This window comes from Taurulus bubalis, assembly GCF_910589615.1.
Source record: "Taurulus bubalis genome assembly, chromosome: 10".
Taxonomy (NCBI): domain Eukaryota; kingdom Metazoa; phylum Chordata; class Actinopteri; order Perciformes; family Cottidae; genus Taurulus; species Taurulus bubalis.
The window spans coordinates 26372434-26397433 of NC_136598.1; the positions used below are offsets into that span (position 1 = coordinate 26372434).

General features: G+C 45.6%; 1 protein-coding gene across 1 annotated transcript in view; it reads right to left on the reverse strand.

The window, feature by feature from the left end:
• Nucleotides 1-1799: 1799 nt before the first annotated feature.
• sorl1 (sortilin-related receptor, L(DLR class) A repeats containing) overlaps nt 1800-25000 on the reverse strand; it is a gene marked incomplete at its 5' end in the record, with an annotated part of 63311 nt that continues 40110 nt past the window's right edge. The window contains 29 exons of the mRNA XM_079224932.1: nt 1800-1932; nt 2033-2245; nt 3632-3824; nt 7698-7804; nt 8043-8217; nt 9428-9592; nt 9802-9921; nt 10152-10342; nt 11254-11344; nt 11426-11508; nt 11642-11708; nt 11967-12071; nt 12638-12750; nt 12837-13006; nt 13134-13260; nt 14902-15030; nt 15510-15719; nt 16044-16196; nt 16805-16939; nt 17015-17146; nt 18764-18895; nt 19921-20031; nt 20109-20234; nt 20310-20429; nt 22079-22201; nt 22280-22393; nt 22955-23128; nt 23613-23751; nt 24636-24882. Coding sequence (XP_079081058.1) covers nt 1865-1932; nt 2033-2245; nt 3632-3824; nt 7698-7804; nt 8043-8217; nt 9428-9592; nt 9802-9921; nt 10152-10342; nt 11254-11344; nt 11426-11508; nt 11642-11708; nt 11967-12071; nt 12638-12750; nt 12837-13006; nt 13134-13260; nt 14902-15030; nt 15510-15719; nt 16044-16196; nt 16805-16939; nt 17015-17146; nt 18764-18895; nt 19921-20031; nt 20109-20234; nt 20310-20429; nt 22079-22201; nt 22280-22393; nt 22955-23128; nt 23613-23751; nt 24636-24882 — 4033 coding nt within the window. The 3' untranslated portion in view covers nt 1800-1864. The remainder of the gene's footprint in view (nt 1933-2032; nt 2246-3631; nt 3825-7697; nt 7805-8042; nt 8218-9427; nt 9593-9801; nt 9922-10151; nt 10343-11253; nt 11345-11425; nt 11509-11641; nt 11709-11966; nt 12072-12637; nt 12751-12836; nt 13007-13133; nt 13261-14901; nt 15031-15509; nt 15720-16043; nt 16197-16804; nt 16940-17014; nt 17147-18763; nt 18896-19920; nt 20032-20108; nt 20235-20309; nt 20430-22078; nt 22202-22279; nt 22394-22954; nt 23129-23612; nt 23752-24635; nt 24883-25000) is intronic.

Consider the following 25000-nt stretch of genomic DNA (forward strand, 5'->3'; position numbering starts at 1 on the left):
GCTAGTAGATAGTCTATGTATTAGCCGCTCGCTCGATCACTAGCTAACTAGCACGCTAGTTTATGTATTAACCGCTCGCTCGATCAATAGCTAACTAGCACGCTAGTTTATGTATTAGCCGCTGGCTCGATCAATAGCTAACTAGCACGCTAGTAGATAGTTTATGTATTAGCCGCTCGCTCGATCACTAGCTAACTAGCACGCTAGTTTATGTATTAACCGCTCGCTCGATCAATAGCTAACTAGCACGCTAGTTTATGTATTAGCCGCTGGCTCGATCAATAGCTAACTAGCACGCTAGTAGATAGTTTATGTATTAGCCGCTGGCTCGATCAATAGCTAACTAGCACGCTATTAGATAGTTCATGTATTAGCCGCTTGTGCGATCAATAGCTAACTAGCACGCTAGTAGATAGTTATGTATTAGCCGCTTGTGCGATCAATAGCTAACTAGCACGCTAGTAGATAGCTTATGTATTAGCCGCTCGCTTGATCACTAGCTAACTAGCATGCTAGTTTATGTATTAGCCGCTCGCTCGATCAATAGCTAACTAGCACGCTAGTAGATAGTTTATGTATTAGCCGCTGGCTCGATCAATAGCTAAGTAGCACGCTATTAGATAGTTCATGTATTAGCCGCTTGTGCGATCAATAGCTAACTAGCACGCTAGTAGATAGTTTATATATCAGCCGCTCGCTCGCTCACTAGCCAACGCGGTTAGCGCACAACATTCGACAGAGTTACTAGTTCCTGCTGAACCTTCAGGATTCCGCATCGCTCGACACGACCACAGCTGAACAAACACGTTTTCCGTTGCGGTTTCATTCCTCTCGTCCCTTCGGATCTTCAGACTTCTTCCCCATGGATGCGTCCGACCCCCTGAGCCGTGGTGGTGGTGCTGCGCTGGTGTCCGCTCCGACACAGTTCCCTGAGAACCCACTTCCTCTACGACTACAGCTGTGGCAACAACAACAAAACGTCTGGGGACATTTAACTCGTGCTCCTGAATGACTTAGAAACAAACGCACATATTATTTACTTTTTTACAGAATGACGGTGCAGCATAACGAGGAGAAGGACTTATTAAAAAAAAGCCGATATTTACAAATCTGACGCGCCAACGCCGACGCCTCTCTCCGTGCGGACGTACAACAGGCGTGTGTGTGTGTGTGTGCTGGTGGGGAAAGTAAAGGCGCGTCTACGAGGTCGCCGGTTCGAAACCCGCCGAGCACTGAGCCGCCAGAAGGGGGCGCCGCGCCGAAATGGAACGATTGAGATCGTGAAGATGAGCTGAAACCAAAAGATGTCGCCGCCACCGTTCCCTCTATTGTACAAGTTGAATACAGCATCTCTCTCTCATATATATATATATATATATATATATATATATATATATATATATATATATATATATATATATATATATATCTGTATTTTTATTTTTTTCCCCTACATGTATGTGTGTTTTTTTTGTTGCATTCTATATATTTCAGTCTCTGGATGCTTATTTTGGCGATAAGCAAAGGACGGCGAGTTTGCAAACAGACAAAACTCCTTCACAGTTTGCTTCAGCGTCCTCCTCTTCCTCGCTGTCCTTTTCTTGTTTTTTTGACCCCATATATATGTATATATATATATGTATTATGTGCATATATATATATATATATATACACACACACACACACACATATACATATATATATATATATATATATATAATATTATAAAAAATAAGTTATTGCGCATCCACAAAAAAGTGCATTGTATTTTTGAAAAATATCTCTTTCTTCCCGTTTCCTGCTGAATGGGCGGTTCCTTCTTCACCCCGCCGTCCCGCTGATGGGAGTGAAGCGGGGCGTCTCGCTACGCGATCACCATGGGAACGTCGTCCGAGAAGCCGCTGATCATCGGAGCGTCTTCATCGTCGTCGCCTAGGGAGGAAGGAGGAGACGATGAAGGAAAGGAGGTGAAGATGCACACTAACTTCAGCTTCCGACCCCGGCTCCTCTCTGAGGCGATGAAAGGCCTCACCCAGCTCGTCCCCGGAGGAGAAGATGGCCGACCCCAGGCGGGAGCTGTAGTGGGAGTTGGCGAAGGCGGTGAAGTTGTTCTGCAGCCGGCGGTGACGGAGGTAGAGCGCCACCAGGCCGCCGCACACGGCGAGCAGCAGCAGGAAGAGAACCGGAACCACCACCGCCGCCACGTCGCCCGAGTGGCCCTCACCGAGGGAGGGGTCACTGGCTCCTGGAGGGAGGGGGGGAGGAAGAGGAGGAAGAGGAGGAAGAGGAGGGAAAGCTCATCTCATGGGCCGCTTTGTCCTTTGAAATCTGTCTGTGCGTGCTCCTGCAAGCATGTGTGTATGTATGTATGTATGTGTGTGTGTGTGCTTGTGGTTGTGTGTCGGTGCGTGTCTGTGTGTCTGCCTGTGTCACAGCCCGGCGCTTCCTCACTGCTCAGAGCCACTGCTTTGCTCCACACTTAGCATCCAGCTAACCAGCTCCGGTTAGCATATAGCCTTGAGGAGAAGCTCCCGCGGTCAGTGCTTTGCTGCTGAAGTTTTAAATCCGGACGTTCGGGTCCCAACTCTTTCAGCCTCTTCTTGTCAACACCTGACCGTCGGTTGAAAGGTGTTTCGTGTAGAGATGCCACAGAGTTTTCAGTCGCCATGCTGACATAATCAAAGCCTCTGCTAGTGTTGCTCGTAGCTACGTGGGAGCTGTATGGGCTGTGAGGGAATGATACAGGTCTCTGATTCGACGAATAGTCCAACCACGTTGCAATAAAAAACGATGTCGTGAAGATTCTCGTTTCATCCGCCAATGAGAAGCTGTCCTCGCCGTAACGCCCCTGAAACGTTTGCTCGCTTCCATAGACTTCCATTGGTCCGGCGCCCCGAGAGGGGAGGGGCTTTCCTCAGTGATGATGAACGCGATATATTATATTTGGTCACATTTAACTGGTTGTTGACAGGGCTTACGGTCTCCCACACACATTTAGCGCGTCAACACGCTATATTTCTTATTTAAATTATTTGGTATATAATGTTTTTTGACAGTATATATATATATTTTTTTCTTCTTTTTTTTTTTCCATCGCAAAATTTGAAGAGGGGCGGCGCCCTACCGCCACTGGTCTCTATGTGTGTGTGTCTGTGTGTCTCTGTGTGTGTCTCTATATGTGTGTGTGTGCATGTGTCTCTATATGTGTGTGTGTCTCTATGTGTGTGTGTGTGTGTGTGTGTGTGTCTGTGTGTCTCTGTGTGTGTCTGTGTGTGTCTCTATGTGTGTGTGTGCATGTGTCTCTATATGTGTGTGTGTGTCTATGTGTGTGTCTCTATGTGTGTGTGTGTGTCTATGTGTGTGTGTGTGTCTCTATGTATGTGTGTGTCTCTATGTGTGTGTGTGTGTCTATGTGTGTCTCTATGTGTGTGTGTGTGTCTCTATGTGTGTGTGTGTCTCTGTGTGTGTGTGTCTCTATGTGTGTGTGTGTCTCTGTGTGTGTGTGTGTGTGTGTCTCTATGTGTGTGTGTGTCTCTATGTGTGTGTGTGTGTGTCTCTATGTGTGTGTGTGTGTGTGTCTCTATGTGTGTGTGTGTGTGTGTCTCTATGTGTGTGTGTGTGTGTCTCCTACCAGTGCTCAGCTGGCTGTACAGCAGCAGTGCTGGTTCTCCACACAGCTGGCTGCTCAGGAGGCAGTGCGCCTGCACGGAGAACGTGTAGTTGTGTCCCGGCATCAGGCTGCCGATGCGGAAGAACGTCTCCGTGGTGTTCCCCAGGTACACCGTGTGGTTGGTCACGCTGTCGTGCACCTGCACGTCGTAGCCCTGTGCACGGAGAACACGGAGAACACGGAGAACACGGAGAACACGCGTGAGTGGAGGACGTTAGGAGCACAGGATGTGTGTGGACCATCATAGAGGACACTTACTACAGGTAAATACCCTTACTACAGGTAAATACCCTTACTACAGGAAAATACACTTATTACAGGTAACTACCCTTACTACAGGTAAATACACTTACTGCAGGTAAATACACTTACTGCAGGTAAATACACTTACTACAGGAAAATACACTTATTACAGGTAACTACCCTTACTACAGGTAAATACCCTTACTGCAGGTAAATACACTTACTGCAGGTAAATACCCTTACTACAGGTAAATACACTTACTGCAGGTAACTACCCTTACTACAGGTAAACACACTTATTACAGGTACATACAGGTATTACAGGTAACTACCCGTACTACAGGTAAATGTCCGTATCACAGGTAAATGCCCTTACTACAGGTACATACAGGTATTACAGGTAACTACCCTTATTACAGGTAAACACCCTTATTACAGGTAACTACCCTTACTACAGGTAACTACCCTTATTACAGGTAACTACCCTTACTACAGGTAACTACGCTTATTACAGGTAACTACCCTTACTACAGGTAACTACCCTTACTACAGGTAACTACCCTTATTACAGGTAACTACCCTTATTACAGGTAACTACCCTTACTACAGGTAACTACGCTTATTACAGGTAACTACCCTTATTACAGGTAACTACCCTTACTACAGGTAACTACCCTTACTACAGGTAACTACCCTTATTACAGGTAACTACCCTTACTACAGGTAACTACGCTTATTACAGGTAACTACCCTTATTACAGGTAAACACCCTTATTACAGGTAACTACCCTTACTACAGGTAACTCCCCTTATTACAGGTAACTACCCTTACTACAGGTAACTACCCTGATTACAGGTAACTACCCTTATTACAGGTAAACACCCTTATTACAGGTAAACACCCTTATTACAGGTAACTACCCTTACTACAGGTAACTACCCTTATTACAGGTAACTACCCTTACTACAGGTAACTACGCTTATTACAGGTAACTACCCTTATTACAGGTAACTCCCCTTACTACAGGTAACTCCCCTTATTACAGGTAACTACCCTTACTACAGGTAACTACCCTTACTACAGGTAACTACCCTTATTACAGGTAAACACCCTTATTACAGGTAACTACCCTTACTACAGGTAACTACCCTCATTACAGGTAACTAGCCTTACTACAGGTAACTACCCTGATTACAGGTAAACACCCTTATTACAGGTAACTACCCTTACTACAGGTAACTCCCCTTATTACAGGTAACTACCCTTACTACAGGTAACTACCCTTACTACAGGTAACTACCCTTATTACAGGTAAACACCCTTATTACAGGTAACTACCCTTACTACAGGTAACTACCCTTATTACAGGTAACTACCCTCATTACAGGTAACTACCCTTACTACAGGTAACTACCCTGATTACAGGTAACTACCCTTATTACAGGTAAACACCCTTATTACAGGTAACTACCCTTACTACAGGTAACTACCCTTATTACAGGTAACTACCCTCATTACAGGTAACTAGCCTTACTACAGGTAACTACGCTTATTACAGGTAACTCCCCTTATTACAGGTAAATACACTTACTACAGGTAACTCCCCTTATTACAGGTAACTACCCTTACTACAGGTAACTACCCTTATTACAGGTAACTACCCTTATTACAGGTAACTACCCTCATTACAGGTAACTAGCCTTACTACAGGTAACTACCCTGATTACAGGTAACTACCCTTATTACAGGTAAACACCCTTATTACAGGTAACTACCCTTACTACAGGTAACTACCCTTATTACAGGTAACTACCCTTACTACAGGTAACTACCCTTACTACAGGTAACTACCCTGATTACAGGTAACTACCCTTATTACAGGTAAACACCCTTATTACAGGTAACTACCCTTACTACAGGTAACTACCCTTATTACAGGTAACTACCCTCATTACAGGTAACTACCCTTACTACAGGTAACTACCCTGATTACAGGTAACTACCCTTATTACAGGTAAACACCCTTATTACAGGTAACTACCCTCATTACAGGTAACTAGCCTTACTACAGGTAACTCCGCTTATTACAGGTAACTCCCCTTATTACAGGTAACTCCCCTTATTACAGGTAAATACACTTACTACAGGTAACTCCCCTTATTACAGGTAACTACCCTTACTACAGGTAACTACCCTTATTACAGGTAACTACCCTTATTACAGGTAACTACCCTTATTACAGGTAACTACCCTTATTAAAGGTAAATACACTTATTACAGGTAACTACCCTTACTACAGGTAACTACCCTTATTACAGGTAACTACACTTATTACAGGTAACTACCCTTACTACAGGTAGCTCCCCTTATTACAGGTAACTCCCCTTATTACAGGTAAAAACCCTTACTACAGGTAACTACCCTTACTACAGGTAACTACCCTTATTAAAGGTAAATACACTTATTACAGGTAACTACCCTTACTACAGGTACATACAGGTATTACAGGTAACTACCCTTACTACAGGTAACTACCCTTACTACAGGTAACTACCCTTACTACAGGTACATACAGGTATTACAGGTAAACACCCTTATTACAGGTAACTACCCTTATTACAGGTAAATACACTTACTACAGGTAACAACCCTCATTACAGGTAACTACCCTTATTACAGGTAACTACCCGTACTACAGGTAAATGTCCGTATCACAGGTAACTACCCTTATTACAGGTAACTACCCTTATTACAGGTAAATACACTTATTACAGGTAACTACCCTTACTACAGGTAACTACCCTTATTACAGGTAACTACCCGTACTACAGGTAAATGTCCGTATCACAGGTAACTACCCTTATTACAGGTAACTACCCTTATTACAGGTAACTACCCTTATTACAGGTAAATACACTTGTTATAGGTAAATACACTTGTTATAGGTAACTATCCTTATTACAGGTAAATACACTTGTTATAGGTAACTACCCTTATTACAGGTAACTACCCTTATTACAGGTACATACAGGTATTACAGGTACATACAGGTATTACAGGTATCTACCCGTACTACAGGTAAATGTCCGTATCACAGGTAAATGCCCTTACTACAGGTATATACAGGTATTACAGGTAACTACCCTTATTACAGGTAATTACCCTTATTACAGGTAAATACCCTTATTACAGGTAACTACCCTTATTACAGGTAAATACCCTCATTACAGGTAAATACACTTATTACAGGTAACTACTCTTACTTCAGGTAACTACTCTTACTACAGGTAACTACCCTTATTACAGGTAACTACCCTTATTACAGGTAACTACCCTTATTACAGGTAACTACGCTTACTACAGGTAACTACGCTTACTACAGGTAACTACGCTTACTACAGATAACTACCCTTATTACAGGTAACTACGCTTACTACAGGTAACTACGCTTACTACAGATAACTACCCTTACTCCAGATAACTACCCTTACTACAGGTACATACAGGTATTACAGGTAAATACCCATACTACAGGTAAATGTCCGTATCACAGGTAAATGCCCTTACTACAGGTACATACAGGTATTACAGGTAACTACCCTTATTACAGGTAACTACCCTTACTACAGGTAACTGTCCGTATCACAGGTAAATGTCCGTATCACAGGTAAATACCCTTACTACAGGTAAATGTCCGTATCACAGGTAAATGTCCGTATCACAGGTAAATGTCCGTATCACAGGTAAATACCCTTACTACAGGTAAATATCCGTGGCGCTCACCCGGCTCTCGTTGAAGCCTTTCTCCCGGACCGCCAGACTCTTCCAGAAGAGGAACACGTGGTCGTTTTCCGTGAGGATCTTCAGGGCCTCTGGAGCCGGAAGAGGAACTGAAGCAGAGAGGGAGAGAACGGTTCTTTAAAAGGAGGTGAAGACGCGCCCCACCTGTAATACCTCCGCTCCCCACTAGAGGGTCGCGCCTCACAGTTTGAGAACCACTGGGTTAAGCCCAAAAAATAAGGATTTCTTTGCTCAACAGCTTTCACAGGTGATTACAAACATGTACTTTGGTGTGTGTGTGTGTGTGTGTGTGTGTGTGTGTGTGTGTGTGTGTGTGTGTGTGTGTACCCGTGCTGAGGGTGAAGCCCGCCTCCTTGCTCATGTTGCGTAGCCGCACTGACACGCTGTAGCGGCCCCCGGGCTCCAGGCCCCTCAGCTGGTACTCCACCGTGTTGTTCATGGTCGTCAGCTTGTAGTCCCACTCCTGCTTACGGATCACGTCACGCACATGGATCGCATACGTCTAGGAGAGAGGAGAGGAGGAGGGGAGGGGAGGAGGAGGGGACGAGGAGAGAGGAGAGGAGGAAAGGAGGAGAGAGGAGACGAGAGAAGAGGAGGAGAGGAGGAGAGGAGGAGGGGACGAGGAGAGAGGAGAGGAGGAAAGGAGGAGAGAGGAGAGAGGAGAAGAGAGGAGAGGAGGAGGGGAGGAGGAGGGGAGGAGAGGAGAGTGGGACAGGGGAGGAGGGGACGAGGAGAAGAGAGAGAGGAAGAGGAGAAGAGAGGAGGGGACGAGGAGAGAGGAGAGGAGAGGAAAGAGGAGAGGAGGAGAGAGGAGAGGAAAATGTGGAGGAGAGAAGAGAGGAGGAGAGAGGAGGAGAAGAGTGAGGAGAGGAGAGAGGAGGGGACGAGGAGAGAGAAGAGGAGAGAGGAGAGGAGAGAGGAGAGGAGAGAGGAAAGAGGAGGAGAGGAGGAGAGGAGATGAGAAGAGACGAAAGAGGAGAGAGACGAGATAGGAGAGGGGAGGGAGGAGATGAGGAGTGAGGAGACAGGCGACGAGGAGACAAGGAAGGAGGAGACAGGAGAGAGGAAAGACGAGAGGAGAACCTTTAACTCCGGAACTTCTAAAGAACCCTTAACTCACTTTCTAGAGAAACTTTAACTCCAGACCTTCTAAAGAACCCTTAACTCCAGAACTTCTAAAGAACCCTTAACTCCAGAACTTCTAAAGAACCCTTAACTCCAGACCTTCTAAAGAACCCTTAACTCCAGAACGTATAAAGAACCCTTAACTTCAGACCTTCTAGAGAACCCTTAACTCCAGAACGTATAAAGAACCCTTAACTCCAGACCTTCTAGAGAACCCTTAACTCCAGAACGTATAAAGAACCCTTAACTTCAGACCTTCTAGAGAACCCTTAACTCCAGAACGCATAAAGAACCCTTAACTCCAGACCTTCTAGAGAACCCTTAACTTCAGACCTTCTAGAGAACCCTTAACTCCAGACCTTCTAAAGAACCCCTAACTTCAGAACTTATAAAGAACCCTTAACTTCAGACCTTCTAGAGAACCCTTAACTCCAGAACGTATAAAGAACCCTTAACCCCAGATCTTCTAGAGAACCCTTAACTTCAGACCTTCTAAAGACCCCTTAACCCCAGATCTTCTAGAGAACCCTTAACCCCAGACCTCACCGACAGGGTTCCCCCTCATCTAGAACCGGTTCCCCACGTACCAGCGCTGAGTTCGGGGCGTCGTAGGGCGGCTGCCACTTCAGCGTGGCCTGCGTCTTGTCCACGCGAACGCGGTGCAGGTTCCTCGGTGGCAGCCGCTCGTTGGGGATCATCTTCACCACGGCGTAGTCGGAGGGCGGGCCCAGGAACGGGGCCACGGCTCGCACCTGAAGGCACCACAGGAGCATCACCTGTCGTTAGCGGTCAGGGAGCTAAACGCTAATGACAGGAGCATCACCTGTTGTTAGCGGTCAGGGAGCTAAACGCTAACTCATGGATCTTGTGTCTTCAAGGATTGTATGAAGGGAAATTGAGGGTCATTTGGAGGTCGTGTGGAGGTCATTTGGAGGTCGTGTGGAGGTCGTTGAGGACTCACCAGGAAGAGGTACTGCTCGTCGCTGTCCACCGTGACCGTGAGGCTGAGGGAGGAGGTGCTGACCTGACGGGGGCTGCGGTACAGATCCAGGAAGGAGGTGGCATAAAAGACACCATACAGCTGCAACACACACACACACACACACACACACACACACACACACACACACACACACACACACACACACACGTTTATCACTAATGACATTCAATAGAATACTTTCATCAACATCGTCCGGACCAAACTGCCCCCAGGGAGATGGAAGCAAAGCTAACATAGCTAGGACCCGAGGCTACTCCACTACCCAGCATGCTCCTGGCTATCTGAAAGCCCAGGTATTCGTGTGGTACCTGAGCGCCGGTGCTGTTGACGGTCCAGCTGCAGTCCACGGCCGTCTGGTTGAGGGCCCGAGTCTTGAGGAAGGGCTTCTCCGGCTGGGCGCCGGCGGTCTGGTGGTGCGACAGCGCGGTGGGACTGTCCCCGATGCTGGTGTGCGCCCACACGGCCACCTCGTACAGCGTGCCCGCCGTCAGGTTGGTGGCTGGAGACAAAGGAAGAGGCAAAGGTCGACGTAAAGGAGACGAGCGACGAGGGAGAAGCCAACGTCGTACCTTTAAGGATCAACGCCGTACCTTTAAGGATCAACGCCGTACCTTTAACCTTTTAAAAAGACTGAGCGATTGTTATATAAAACTGTAAATCATAGAGACCTCGCCTGAATGTTCTCTATTCTAACTTTGTTCTGCTTCACTTTATCAAAGTCAACCTTTGCAAAGTGAATGTTCACATATTGAGCTATGATTTGAGTTAGAGAATGTTCACATATTGTGTTATGATTTGGGTTAGTGAACGTTCACATATTGAGCTATGATTTGGGTTAGAGAATGTTCACATATTGAGTTGTGATTTGGGTTAGAGAATGTTCACATATTGAGTTGTGATTTGGGTTAGAGAATGTTCACATATTGTGTTATGATTTGGGTTAGTGAACGTTCACATATTGAGCTATGATTTGGGTTAGAGAATGTTCACATATTGAGTTGTGATTTGGGTTAGAGAATGTTCACATATTGAGTTGTGATTTGGGTTAGAGAATGTTCACATATTGTGTTATGATTTGGGTTAGTGAATGTTCACATATTGAGTTGTGATTTGGGTTAGAGAATGTTCACATACTGTGCTATGATTTGGGTTAGAGAATGTTCACATATTGAGCTATGATTTGGGTTAGAGAATGTTCACATATTGAGCTATGATTTGGGTTAGAGAATGTTCACATATTGAGTAATGATTTGGGTTAGTGAATGTTCACATATTGTGTTATGATTTGGGTTAGAGAATGTTCACATATTGAGTTATGATTTGGGTTAGTGAATGTTCACATATTGTGCTATTGTGACATTTTTGAGTAAAGAGCTTAAAAATAGGTTGGTTTTTGAATCAACGCCGTACCTTTAAGGATCCGCTCCGTCACACTGTAGTTCTTGTTCTCCTTCACGTGGGAATCAAACTGCCAGGAGAGAACCACCACGTACTGCTTCACCTGAGAGAGAGAGACTTATCAGTGTCATGGGGACAGACCTCGACTTCAGGGAGACTCACTCTTTCACTCTCTCTCTCTCACCTCGTACTGGGAGTTGAAACTGAACGAGAGGCTCATGGAGTCGGCGGTGATGCTGTCGGCGATGACGGAGGGAGGAGGAAGAGCTGCAAGAAGAGCAGACGGGTCAGAAAGCGAGTTAAAGGGGAGCTTCAGCCTCATGCTTTTTGTTTTCTCCCACTGCTAAGTTCAAAGTCCACACACACCAGTAGGTGGCGGTGTTGTGCAGTTCTACTGTACCTTTCTTAGGGGTGATGGATTTCACCTCGGACCAGTTACCGACACCTCGACTGGTCACCGCCGCCACCTGAGAAACATCAACACGGCAACATGAAAACACATCAACACGGCAACATGAAAACATACGGAACACAATGATATTGCAACATTAAAACATACGGAACACAATGATATCGCAACATTAAAACATACGGAACACAATGATATCGCAACATTAAAACATACGGAACACAATGATATCGCAACATTAAAACATACGGAACTTAATGATATCGCAACATTGACACAAAACCATGGTTCTATGTCGTCAGAGTGTGTTTCTCACCCTGAACCTGTACAGAATTTCCGGCTGCAGCTCCTTCACCACGCTGCTGGTTGTGGTGCATCTCTGGGACATCCAGTCCAGACCGCCTCGCTCGCTGTACTCAACCTGACACACACACACACACACACACACACACAAAAACATGTGATCATGACTCTGATCTCTGATCTCTAATCATGTGACTTTAAAAACAACCAATCAGTGTTTACACCAACAGGAGGAGAGCTAGTACCGTTAGCAGCACCGCTAACGGAGAACCAGTGAAGGTTCACTTCAGTTACACTATGATGCGTTCAGGCTCTGCTCAGTGAAAATGAGGACTGGCTGAAGGTAAACTACAACGTTCTCATGATGCGTTCAGGTGTAATCTAGTAAAATGTAGTGTTGGTGATAAACTAGAATAAATCCAGATGTTTTCACATGAATATAAAATAGATGTTTAACTTCCTAACAGCTCTGAGATCATTGTTACACTTCAGCAACACCAAGAATGAATATAAAAATATATTTTATTTACTTATCATCCGATTCGTGAGTTTTATGCAAAAAGCACAAGAACAAATTTGAATTTGTTTCAACTTCAGAGCATAGACGTTATTTTTGGGACGATAGCCGACGTCTCCTCACTGGCGGCCATGTTTGTTTCGTTTGCCTCGTTGATAAAAACTCACGATGTACTCTCTGATGAGGCCGTGGCCTTTGTCCGGAGGGCTCCAGGACACGTCCACCGTCCCGTCCTCGCCGCTGTCGCAGGACAGCTGCAGGTTCCTGGGGGGGTCGGGCACTGGGGGGCAAACACAGACTCAATGAGGTGTGTGTGTGTGTGTGTGTGTGTGAAATACTGGACCCCTAGCGTCCGGTGCTACTCACATCCCTCCGGCGTCCTCACGGTCACGGCCTCGTTGGTCTTGTGCAGCTTGCTGAGGCACTGCGTGAGCACCTTGACGTGGTAGGTGGTGTCGGGCTTCAGCACCGTCAGCTTGTAGCTGGTCTTGTTGCTGTGGGTGTCCATGATGGTCCACTGCTGGGTGCCCACCAGCCTGCAGGCGGAGCCGGAACGATGCAACGGCGTTAATGGATTCATACGCATTGGATCTGGGAATGAATGCTGGTCCTAAGAATCCCTGCAGCGCCTGAAGGCAGCAGCACACACACGGGTCAGCTCACCTGTAGTAGATGAGGAAGTAGCAGGAGTCCAGGGGCAGGTTTTTAGGGCGAGACCATGTCAGAGTGATGGCACCCAAGAAGTCAGGAGTCCACTGGAGGTTCTGGACCTTATAGGCCAGGGTGTCCACTGGGGGAACGGGAGGGGGTCCTCAGTTTAGTTTCATCTCACAGACGTAAATACACACAAACAGCCAGCAGGAGGCAGCATTGCACTGATTTTAATACTAAAAGCTTCTTAAAGGGATGTCTTTGTGTTGCATGACTACAGTAAAGTGATGTTCTGCTGTGGACGTATTTTAGACTCCTAAAATAATCAATATCAGTTTAAGAGAACGTGATATTTAGAATGTTTTCACCTCGTTACCTTTCAGACGGGGAACTGAAGCCGTTATCTGTCCTCACCTCAAAACCACCAGACTCCACTGAAAATGTTAACCTCTCAGGACTCTGGCGCTGCTGGTCTGCTGCTGCCTCCTTCTGGCAGTGTGTTGGTGGTGTTGTGTGACTTCAGTGTTTTAAAAGACTAGTTCACTAAAGTCTCACAACAACACAAATATACTAACCGATGGAGACAGCTGTGTGTCTGAGAGGTCAAATAAAATAAAAATTCATTGGAGTCTGGTGGTTTTTACATTCTAAAGATGTCCCTCAAGACTCCACCTGCTGTAGAAGTACACCGACTCTGGAGTAGTACCTCGAACAACCCTACACTCAAAAACATCCCTTTAAGTACATCAAAGTACTAAAGTACACATATGGCATTTACAAAACACTTGATCGGCCGAGACCTGGCGAGGGTTTTTCGGTGGCCGAGACCCGGCGAGGGTTTTCGGGGACCGGAGACCCGGTGATGGTGTTGGGGGACCGAGACCCGGTGGGGGTGTTGGGGGACCGAGACATGGTGAGGGTGTTGGGGGACCGAGACATGGTTAAGGGTGTTGGGGGACCGAGACCCAGTGAGGGTGTTGGGGGACCGAGACATGGTTAAGGGTGTTGGGGAACCGAGACATGGTTAAGGGTGTTGGGGGACCGAGGGGAGGTAAGGGTTTTCGGGGACCGAGACCCGGTGAGGGTGTTGGGAGACCGAGGGGAGGTAAGGGTTTTCGGGGACCGAGACCCGCCGAGGGTTTTCGAGGACCGAGACCTGCCGAGGGTGTTGGGGGACCGACACCCGGTGAGGGTGTTGGGAGACCGAGGGGAGGTAAGGGTCTTCGGGGACCGAGACCCGCCGAGGGTTTTCGAGGACCGAGACCCGCCGAGGGTGTTGGGGGACCGAGACATGGTGAGGGTGTTGAATGACCGAGACATGGTTAAGGGTGTTGGGGGACCGAGACCCAGTGAGGGTGTTGGGGGACCGAGACATGGTTAAGGTGTTGGGGGACCGAGACATGGTTAAGGTGTTGGGGGACCGAGACATGGTTAAGGGTGTTGGGGGACCGAGACCCAGTGAGGGTGTTGGGGGACCGAGACATGGTTAAGGGTGTTGGGGAACCGAGACCCAGTGAGGGTGTTGGGGGACCGAGACATGGTTAAGGTGTTGGGGGACCGAGACATGGTTAAGGTGTTGGGGGACCGAGACATGGTTAAGGTGTTGGGGGACCGAGACATGGTTAAGGTGTTGGGGGACCGAGACATGGTTAAGGTGTTGGGGGACCGAGACATGGTTAAGGTTTTGGGGGACCGAGACATGGTTAAGGGTGTTGGGGGACCGAGACATGGTTAAGGTTTTGGGGGACCGAGACATGGTTAAGGGTGTTGGGGGACCTACGGGTGCAGTTGTCCTCGTCGCTGTGGTCGGAGCAGTCCAGGAAGCCATCGCAGCGCTCGCTGTCCAGCACGCAGGCCTCGCCGTCAGCGCAGCGCGACCCGTTGCCACAGAACAGAGGCCCCCTGGTGGCTGCAGAGGGGAGGGGCCTTTACAGTTATTAAGAACTACAGGAAATCAAAATGCTGTAAATAAACAACAAATAAAATCAAGCATATCTCTAAAATTTTACACATTGTAGTAATTTGGCCTTTAAGCAACAGAATCAGAAATGTAAACCGATCAGAGTTTATTTTGCAAAACATTTGCTCTTTTGCTCTGGTTCTACTTCTGGTTCTGGTTCTACTTCTGGTTCTGGTTCTGGTTCTGCTTCTACTTGTTTTGATTCTGCTTCTGGTTCTAAATCTGTTTCTGGTTTTGCTTCTACTTCTTGTTTTGGTTCCGCCTCTGGTTCTGGATATACTTCTGGATCTAATTATACTTCTGGTTCTACATCTACATCTGCTTCTACTTCTACTTCTGGCTCTGGTTCTACTTCTGGTTCTTCTTCTTCTTCTACTTCTGGTTCTTTGTCTCATAGCTCTACAGGCCCGCCGCCTGCAGGGACTCACGGCAGTGGTCTTCGTCGGACCCGTCCTGGCAGTGGTTCTGTCCGTCGCAGCGCTGCCAGTCGGGGATGCAGCGGGGAGGCCGGCGACACAGGAACTGACCCCGGAGGCACCGAGTGGGGGAGGGCGGGGCCTGGGTGGGCGCCGCTGGCACCGCCGGAACCACCGGAACCGCCGGAACCGCCGGAACCGCCGTCACGGAAACGTTGGCCGCTGCAGAGAGGAGACATCACTTTTTATTCTTCTTCTGCTGACATTCACGCGAGAGAAGAAGAGCGGTCAGGAGGTCGGGAGGTCCGGCGGTCGGGAGGTCAGGAGGTCGGGAGGTCCGGCGGTCGGGAGGTCAGGAGGTCGGGAGATCGGGAGGTCGGGAGGTCGGGAGGTCAGGAGGTCGGGAGGTCAGGAGGTCAGAATTGTTAGGAGGTCAGGAGGTCAGGATTGTCAGGAGGTCAGGAGGTCAGGATTGTTAGGAGGTCAGGAGGTCAGGATTGTCAGGAGGTCAGGAGGTCGGGAGGTCGGGAGGTCGGGCGGCGCTACCTGTGGGGCAGCCCAGCTCGTCGCTGCCGTCGGGGCAGTCGGCGTAGCCGTCGCAGACCCAGGTGTTGATGATGCACGCCCCGGAGCCGCAGTGGAAGCGGTTGGGGGCGCAAGTGGAGGGGCCGGGGGCCACGGTGTGAGGGGTCCCGCCACCTGCAGGGCGGAGGCGCAGGTTTAATGACGGAGGACGGTAATAATCCATTCAAGGAGATGGACACAGACAAGTATGGAGAGGCCCATTAAGGATGAATTGAAAATAAAATGGTGGTAAGAATGAGATAAATACAATTGTTATAGTAGGTTCAATATGGAGGACGATGATTTATGTTCGATTTCTGCCCGTGTTTTTTTTTTTTTTTTTACTTATTTGTTGTTGGTTTTTGTTGTTCTTGTAAAAACTTTAAATAAAATGATTGAAAGAAAGGAAAGGCCCATGAAATACAAACATAAATATATACACAACTTAAGCATGTAGCATATTCTAACTGTTTAAATTATAGAAACGTGTAGTCCACACATCTTGATTTATTATTTAGTTTGTATTTAGTAAAACCTCACCTCATAAAGTATCTTCATCTGTTTATTATCAACAAATATGTATGAACTAAATGTAGTGGATAGATATGACAGCGTAATAGGGTTAAAAACCTTGATATTCTCAGAGATTATAAAGTCATAAAATTGATTTTCGGTGATTTCTCTGCTCTTTTCGGAACTCTAAAAAAAAGAAAGACGCGGGTCTAGAGAGGGAGACGCAGTACCTGTGCACTGGGCCTCGTCGGACCAATCCCCACAGTCGTTCTCTCCGTCGCACTTCCACCACGTCGGGATGCAGCGTCCGTTTTTGCACTCGTACTGGAAATACCGGGAGCAGCCCGGGACCTCAGTGGGAGCAGCTGCAACGCACAGGGAGGGTTGTTTATTTATTGTGTGTTCCTGTATGTGTGTGTGGGGCAGGTGAGTGTCCTCACCACAGTTGGCTTCATCAGAATAATCCCCACAGTCGTCCATGCCGTCACACTTCCACTCCAGGCTCACACACACTCCGTTGGCACACTGGAAGGTGTAGGCGTCGCACACTTTGCCGAACTCAGACGGCGTGGCTGAAGGGAAAGAAAAACACACACAGGGACGTCGGAAGGGTCGCACAACTCATCGGCTCACAGTGAATACAAGTAAATATATGTATATATGAAGGATATGAAGCATAATCACACAATAATCACACAAAAAAAACGTTGGAGATTTTAGATGAAGTTTGAGCAGAAGCAGCGTAAGAGAAGCAGAGCTAGCAGAAGCAGTGCTAGCAGAAGCAGAGCTAGTAGAAGCAGCGCTAGAAGAAGCAGAGCTAGCAGAAGCAGCGCTAGCAGAAGCAGAGCTAATAGAAGCAGTGCTAGAAGAAGCAGAGCTAATAGAAGCAGCGCTAGCAGAAGCAGCACTAGCAGAAGCAGCAGTAGCAGAAGCAGCAGTAGCAGAAGCAGCGTAAGAGAAGCAGAGCTAGCAGAAGCAGTGCTAGCAAAAGCAGAGCTAGCAGAAGCAGCACTAGCAGAAGCAGCAATAGCAATAGCAGAAGCAGCGCTAGCAGAAGCAGCGTAAGAGAAGCAGAGCTAGCAGAAGCAGCGCTAGCAGAAGCAGCGTAAGAGAAGCAGAGCTAGCAGAAGCAGCGCTAGCAGAAGCAGCGCTAGCAGAAGCAGCGCTAGCAGAAGCAACGCTAGCAGAGACAGCACTAGCAGAAGCGTCTGCTTGCGCTGCTTCTACTAGCTCTGCTTATACTAGCTCTGCTTCTACTAGCGCTGCTTCTACTAGCGCTGCTTCTACTAGCGCTGCTTATACTAGCTCTGCTTATACTAGCGCTGCTTCTACTAGCTCTGCTTATACTAGCGCTGCTTCTACTAGCGCTGCTTCTACTAGCTCTGCTTATACTAGCTCTGCTTCTACTAGCTCTGCTTCTGCTAGCGCTGCGTTTGCTTGCGTTGCTTCTGCTAGCGCTGCTTTAGCGCTGTTTGAGCGTTCCAGCTGGGTTTTGATGGAAAGAGGTCCAAAATAAGGTGAAATCAATGAGTCGAGCTCTCAGATTAAATGTTCTCGCTCTTGAATAAAGACATAAGTAGACTATGCCGTGATGGACTATAGGACTATATGATGGACTATATGATGGACTATAGGATGGACTATAGGATGGACCATATGGTGGACTATTGGATGGACTATATGATGGACCATATGGTGGACCATATGGTGGACTATAGGATGGACTATAGGATGGACTATATGATGGACCATATGGTGGACCATATGGTGGACCATATGGTGGACTATAGGATGGACTATAGGATGGACCATATGGTGGACCATATGGTGGACTATTGGATGGACTATAGGATGGACTATAGGATGGACTATATGGTGGACTATAGGATGGACTACATGGTGGACTATAGGATGGACTATATGGTGGACTATAGGATGGACTACATGGTGGACTATAGGATGGACTATAGGATGGACTATAGGATGGACTATATGGTGGACTATATGGTGGACTATATGGTGGACTATAGGATGGACTATATGGTGGACTATAGGATGGACTATAGGATGGACTATATGGTGGACTATATGGTGGACTATATGGTGGACTATATGGTGGACTATAGGATGGACTATAGGATGGACTATAGGATGGACTCGTGATCTGCATTCTCCGTCGTTTAACGCACCACATCCGGCGTAGTCGGCGTCCTCGTCGGATCCGTCTTCGCAGTGCTTGATGCCGTCACAGACCAGCGACTGGAACAGACACTGGGCTCGGTTCTTGCACACGAACTCCATGTAGCGAGTGCAGAGCGGGTCTGTGGGCGACAGAGAGGAACCCAATGTTCCAACGTTATACTGATACGCAGGCTTTGATAAACGCTGCGTATGTGTTTAACTAGAGAGGGATTTCATATGCAACACCTTTGTGGAACTGAAGATATGCATGTGATGAGTGTAGCCTGAGACATACGGAACTACAGGGACACGTCCTGTTGCTCAAATTAAAAAACATGACAAGATTAGCATGCTAATTGTATGTCTTGTTTATATTATTACATCTTAATTTAATTATTTTTTTGCATAACACTTTTTATAATTATTTTATAATTTGTTTTATATGTATATATATTATATATATATATTTTATTTATTATTTATTTAAAGAAAAAAAAATCTTCATTTTTTGTCACGGATATATGTGTTTGACAAGATTAACATGCTAATTGTGCGTTTAATTTATTTTGTTTAATTTATGTATTTTTTCATTTAATTTAATTATTTTATTTTTTGTGTAATTCTTTTTAAGAATTTATTCATAATTTGTTTTATATGTATATATATTTTATTAATTATTTTACATTTTTTGTCACAGATATGTGTTTGACAAGATTAACATGATAATTGTATGTCTTATTTATTTTGTTAGATTTTTTATAAAAAATATATTTTTAAAGTAATATTATTTTGCATATTCTTTTTTATAATATTTTTATAATTTGTTTTATATGTATATATATTTTATTTATTATTTATTTAAAGATCTTCTTTTTTGTCACGGATATGTGTTTGACAAGATTAACATGATAATTGTATATCTTATTTATTTTGTTAAACCTTTTATTAAAAAAAAAAATATCTTTAAAGTAATATTTTTTTCCATATTCTTTTTTATAATATTTATTTTTAGAATATTGTTTTGTCACGGATATGTGTTTATACTAGGACATTAAATAGTTTTATGTAATAGCAAAACAAATCTTTGTCGTTTAATTAATTATATGTGAATGTTGATTTCCTGATTTTCTTCTGTTTTTAAAATAAAACAAACAGAATCCCTCACCACAGTTGTGCTCGTCGGCGCCATCTGGACACTCCTGGACGCCGTTGCAGTGCGCGGTGGCCGGGAGGCAGGTGTGGTTGGAGCAGAGGAAGCCGTTGCACCGCGTTCCCTCTGGAAGACACGGAATATCATAAATATCATATTTAGATTCACATATTGATTACTCATCTCGTCGTGACTCCACCCACCGCAGTACCGCGGGTCCTCGTCAGAGTCGTCCTGGCAGTCGTCGTCTCCGTCGCACATCCAGCGCTGCGGGATGCAGTGGCCCGTGTGGCACTGGAAGCTGCTGGCCTCGCAGGTATGGTGGCCCACTGGGGACAGAACCAAGAGTTTTAATCTGAAGGGTCAGGTTCGGACTGCGTCTTCGTTCAGGACGCCGGCCTCACCCGTGCAGTTGGCCTCGTCGGACCAGTCCCTGCAGTCGTTGTCTCCGTCGCAGCGCCACGCCTCGCGGATGCAGACGCCGCGCGCACACGTGAACTCCCCCGGGCCGCACTGGTGGGACTCTGGAACCGAACCGTGACTTTAAATACGCTGCTTCACAGTGAGGTCAGACATCATGCACACATGGACCCATCGTCTAGAGGGTTAGACGCTTTAAGACGACTTTGCTCCTGAACATGGAAATCCTCATCAATATTTTTGACATTATTCGTAATCTCAAAGAGCATAACAGTCAGAATGTCTGAGCTTTTACAGGCATGGTTTTTTTAAACCGTTGAATCTTTTTACATTGTCTAATTCAGTGGTTCTCAAATGGGGGTACTAATATATATGTATCTATTTAAAATTAGCATCAATTCAAAAATCCTTTAAAAATAGTTATTTAATACATAATACCGTAAAAGTCAGGTTACGAGCCGCTACTACCTTCGGTCAGTGTCCCCGTTAGCTCCCCGCTGTAGCCAGCTGGGGCTCCTGCTAGCGCTCCACTACTTCCCCGCTAGCTCTCCGCTAACTTCTGCTAGCTCTCCGCTAACTCCCCGAAAACCACCAAAGGTAGCGGGACCAGGCTCGACACCCGACTTGGGCAGAGGGGACGCGGGCAGTAGCAGCAGCAGTGCTAGCTATCGCTGCTGCTGCTAGCTAGCGACAGCGGGGACACTGACCGGAGGTAGGAGCGGCTCGTAACCCGACTTTTACGGTAAATAATATAAGTGTAAGTTATCTAAACTGAATTATATTCTATATTAAATAAAGACACTGGAGGCACAGCGCTGTGCACTACATTGTTTTTTCAACCCAGAATGCTTTGCGTTGGTTATGGAGTCCATCACTGGAAAAAGGTCGAGAACCAGCGATGTAATTATCTGATGTAGTTACAGAGAAGTTTACATTGTGGGGATTAAAGTGCGAATTTAATAATTTTCTGTCCGAAACAAAAAGTTTTGTCAGGTTTTAAATAGTTTTAAACTCACCTGGAGGAAAACACGAACGCTTCTGCCTCTTGTGGCCAAAATGAGAATTACAACAACAAACACAACTTCTAAAAATTATCTTTTCCACAAAAAAAAAGACTCACCTGACAAAAAATAAATACAAAAGATGGCCAGTTTTCAGAGATGGTAGAAAAAGTAAATTCCTGGCAAAAAAATAAATAATTTGACAAAACTTTTCCCCCCGGTTACTAAAGTTACTTAGAAAAATTATCAAAGCAAAACTTGTTTTTATCCTGAAAAGTGATGTTTCCCCTCTGTTCTTAAATCATTAACAGAAGAGAAAACTACGTATTTACCGGCTACTGTGAAGGAATATTTCTCACATAACGCGCGTAACACAATATGTATAGAAAACATACACACATATACATATATATATATATATACATATATATATATATTTTATTAATTATTTTTAATTTTTTGTCACGGATATGTGTTTGACAAGATTAACATGATAATTATATGTCTTATTTATTTTGTTTAATTTTGTATATAAAAAAATATATTTTTAATGTAATATTTTTTTGCATATTCTTTTTTTATAATATTTGTTTTCTATATTTTTTTTATAATAATTTTTTGTCACGGAAATATGTGTAATTTATGTTTTTTTATCTTTCTTAATTTTTTTATTTTATTCATTCATGTTTGTTAATCAAACAAATATATATATATATATATAAATATAGTGTGTATTTCTGGCGGCGGCTCACCGCAGCGCTCTTCGTCGCTGTTGTCCCCGCAGTCGTCCTCGTGGTCGCACCTGAAGGCCAGCGGGATGCAGGAGCCCGAGGCCGCGCAGCGGAACTGGTTGGACGGGTCGCAGGTCGTGGTCGCTGCGGGCGGACGGGGAACCGTCAGTCACGGCACGCGGGGAACCGGGTTCTTGCGTTCAGGTAATGAGTCGTACTCACGGCACTCCTGCTCGTCGCTCATGTCTCCGCAGTCGTTGTCGCTGTCGCACTTCCAGATGCTGCTGATGCAGCGGCCATTAGAGCAGCGGTACTGGTTGGGCAGGCAGCTGTGCTCTGATTGGACGAGCACACGAGACCAGGAAGTGAGTCACGGCTGTGTGTGTGTCTGTGTGTGTGTGGCTGTGTGTGGCTGTGTGTGGCTGTGTGTGGCTGTATGTCTGTGTGTGTCTGTGTGTGGCTGTGTGTGTGTGTCTCTGTGTGTGGCTGTGTGTGTGTGTCTGTGTGTGTGGCTGTGGCTGTGTGTGTGTGTGTGTGTGGCTGTGTGTGTCTGTGTGTGTGTGTCTCTGTGTGTGTCTGTGTGTGGCTGTGTGTGTGTGTCTCTGTGTGTGTCTGTCTGTGTGTGTGTGTGTCTGTGTGTGTGTGTCTGTGTGTGTGTCTGTGTGTGTGGCTGTGTGTGTGTGTGTGTGTGTGTGTCTCACCGGTCTTCACACAGGTGTTGTTCTTCATCAGGTGTGTGTGTGTGTGTGTGTGTGTGTGTGTGTGTGTGTGTGTGTGTGTGTGTATGTGTGTGTGTGTCTCACCGATCTTAACACAGGTGTTGTTCTTCATCAGGTGTGTGTGTGTGTGTGTGTGTGTGTGTGTGTGTGTGTGTGTGTGTGTGTGTCTCTCTCTCACCGGTCTTCACACAGGTGTTGTTCTTCATCAGGTAGCCGGCGGGGCATTGGCACTGCAGCTCCCCGGTCGGCATGGTGACGGTCGGGGCTCCGTCGGGGCAGATGCAGGTGTGCCGGTGACCCGGCAGAGGCAGGCAGAGCAGACTGCAGGGCTGGTCGGCACAGGCGTTGTGTCCTGAAGACACACACACACACACACACACACCTGATGAAGAACAACACCTGTGTGTGTGTCCTGATCTACTACGTGTCCTAATGTAGTCGTAGTATCTACGTATCCTGTTTCTTATCAATTAAGCTTCCCTCAAGAAACAATTAATAACGCAATAATATATATATATATATATATATATATATATATATATAGTATTTACACTCACATAATACTTTAGACCTCCTTTTAATCCTTTGTTTCTTTCAAATCTGTTTTATTTATTATTTTGAAAAATTCTATAATTTAACCCCAACAACATAAATACATCTCCTTTTAATCCCTTTTATTTTATTTATAGCCTTTTGTCTCACAAATCTATTGCATTTATTATTTTGGAAAGTTATATAATTGAATAACCCCAACAATATAAATACATCTCCTTTTAATCCCTTCTTTGTGTGCGTCTCAAATGCGTTTTATTTTGAAAAGCGTGTCTGGCGCTCACCTCGGTTCTTCCCCTTGTAGAAGATCTTCAGGTCCATGACTCCGGTGAGTCGGCCCACGATCAGCTCGTTGCTCTGGGATCCGCCCTTTGGAGCTTTGAAGATCCCCATCCGGGACCAGTCGTCCCAGTACAGGTCGTTCTGAGGCGGAGGAACAGATGAGAACCAACAACCCTCATACACATTTTGACCAATGGACTTTTTCCATAACTTTTAACGAAATTTCCATGACTGACTTTTCCATGATTTTAAACCAAATTTCCATGACTGACTTTTCCATGATTTAATACCAAATTTCCATGACTGACTTTTCCATGATTTTAAACCAAATTTCCATGACTGACTTTTCCATGATTTCAAACCAAATTTCCATGACTTTTCCATGATTTTAAACCAAATTTCCATGACTGACTTTTCCATGATTTAATACCAAATTTCCATGACTTTTCCATGATTTAATACCAAATTTCCATGACTGACTTTTCCATGATTTCAAACCAAATTTCCATGACTTTTCCATGATTTTATGCCAAATTTCCATGACTGACTTTTCCATGATTTCAAACCAAATTTCCATGACTTTTCCATGATTTTATGCCAAATTTCCATGACTGACTTTTCCATGATTTTATACCAAATTTCCATGACTTTAAACCAAATTTCCATGACTGACTTTTCCATGATTTAATACCAAATTTCCATGACTTTTCCATCATTTCAAACCAAATTTCCATGACTGACTTTTCCATGATTTTATACCAAATTTCCATGACTTTAAACCAAATTTCCATGACTGACTTTTCCATGATTTCAAACCAAATTTCCATGACTTTTCCATCATTTCAAACCAAATTTCCATGACTGACTTTTCCATGATTTTATACCAAATTTCCATGACTGACTTTTCCATGATTTCAAACCAAATTTCCATGACTGACTTTTCCATGATTTAAAACCAAATTTCCATGACTTCTACCGTAAGAGCCCTGTAGCCCGACCCTTTGCTGTTGCTGCTGTGTACGGACCTTGAACACGGCGATGGCGTACGGGTGCGGCAGCCCCTCCACCAGCACGCTCCTCATGCGCCCGTTGAAGTCGGCGCGCTCGATGCGGTCGCTGTAGGCCTCGGTCCAGTACAGCCACCGCTCGTCGGCCGCGATGCCGTTGGGCCAGCGCACGCCGTCCGACACCACGCAGGTCACGTTGCTGCCGTCCATGGAGCTGCGGTACACGCCGGCCAACCGGTCGCCCCAGTCCGTCCAGAACATCAGGCTGTGGGTCACGACGCACCGCCAAAGTTAACGGTTTAATAAAGGTTTGTGACGGTAGAATTTACCCCTATTATTCAGACATTTCACTAATTGCTGAATTGTTTAAAAAGAGGAAACCG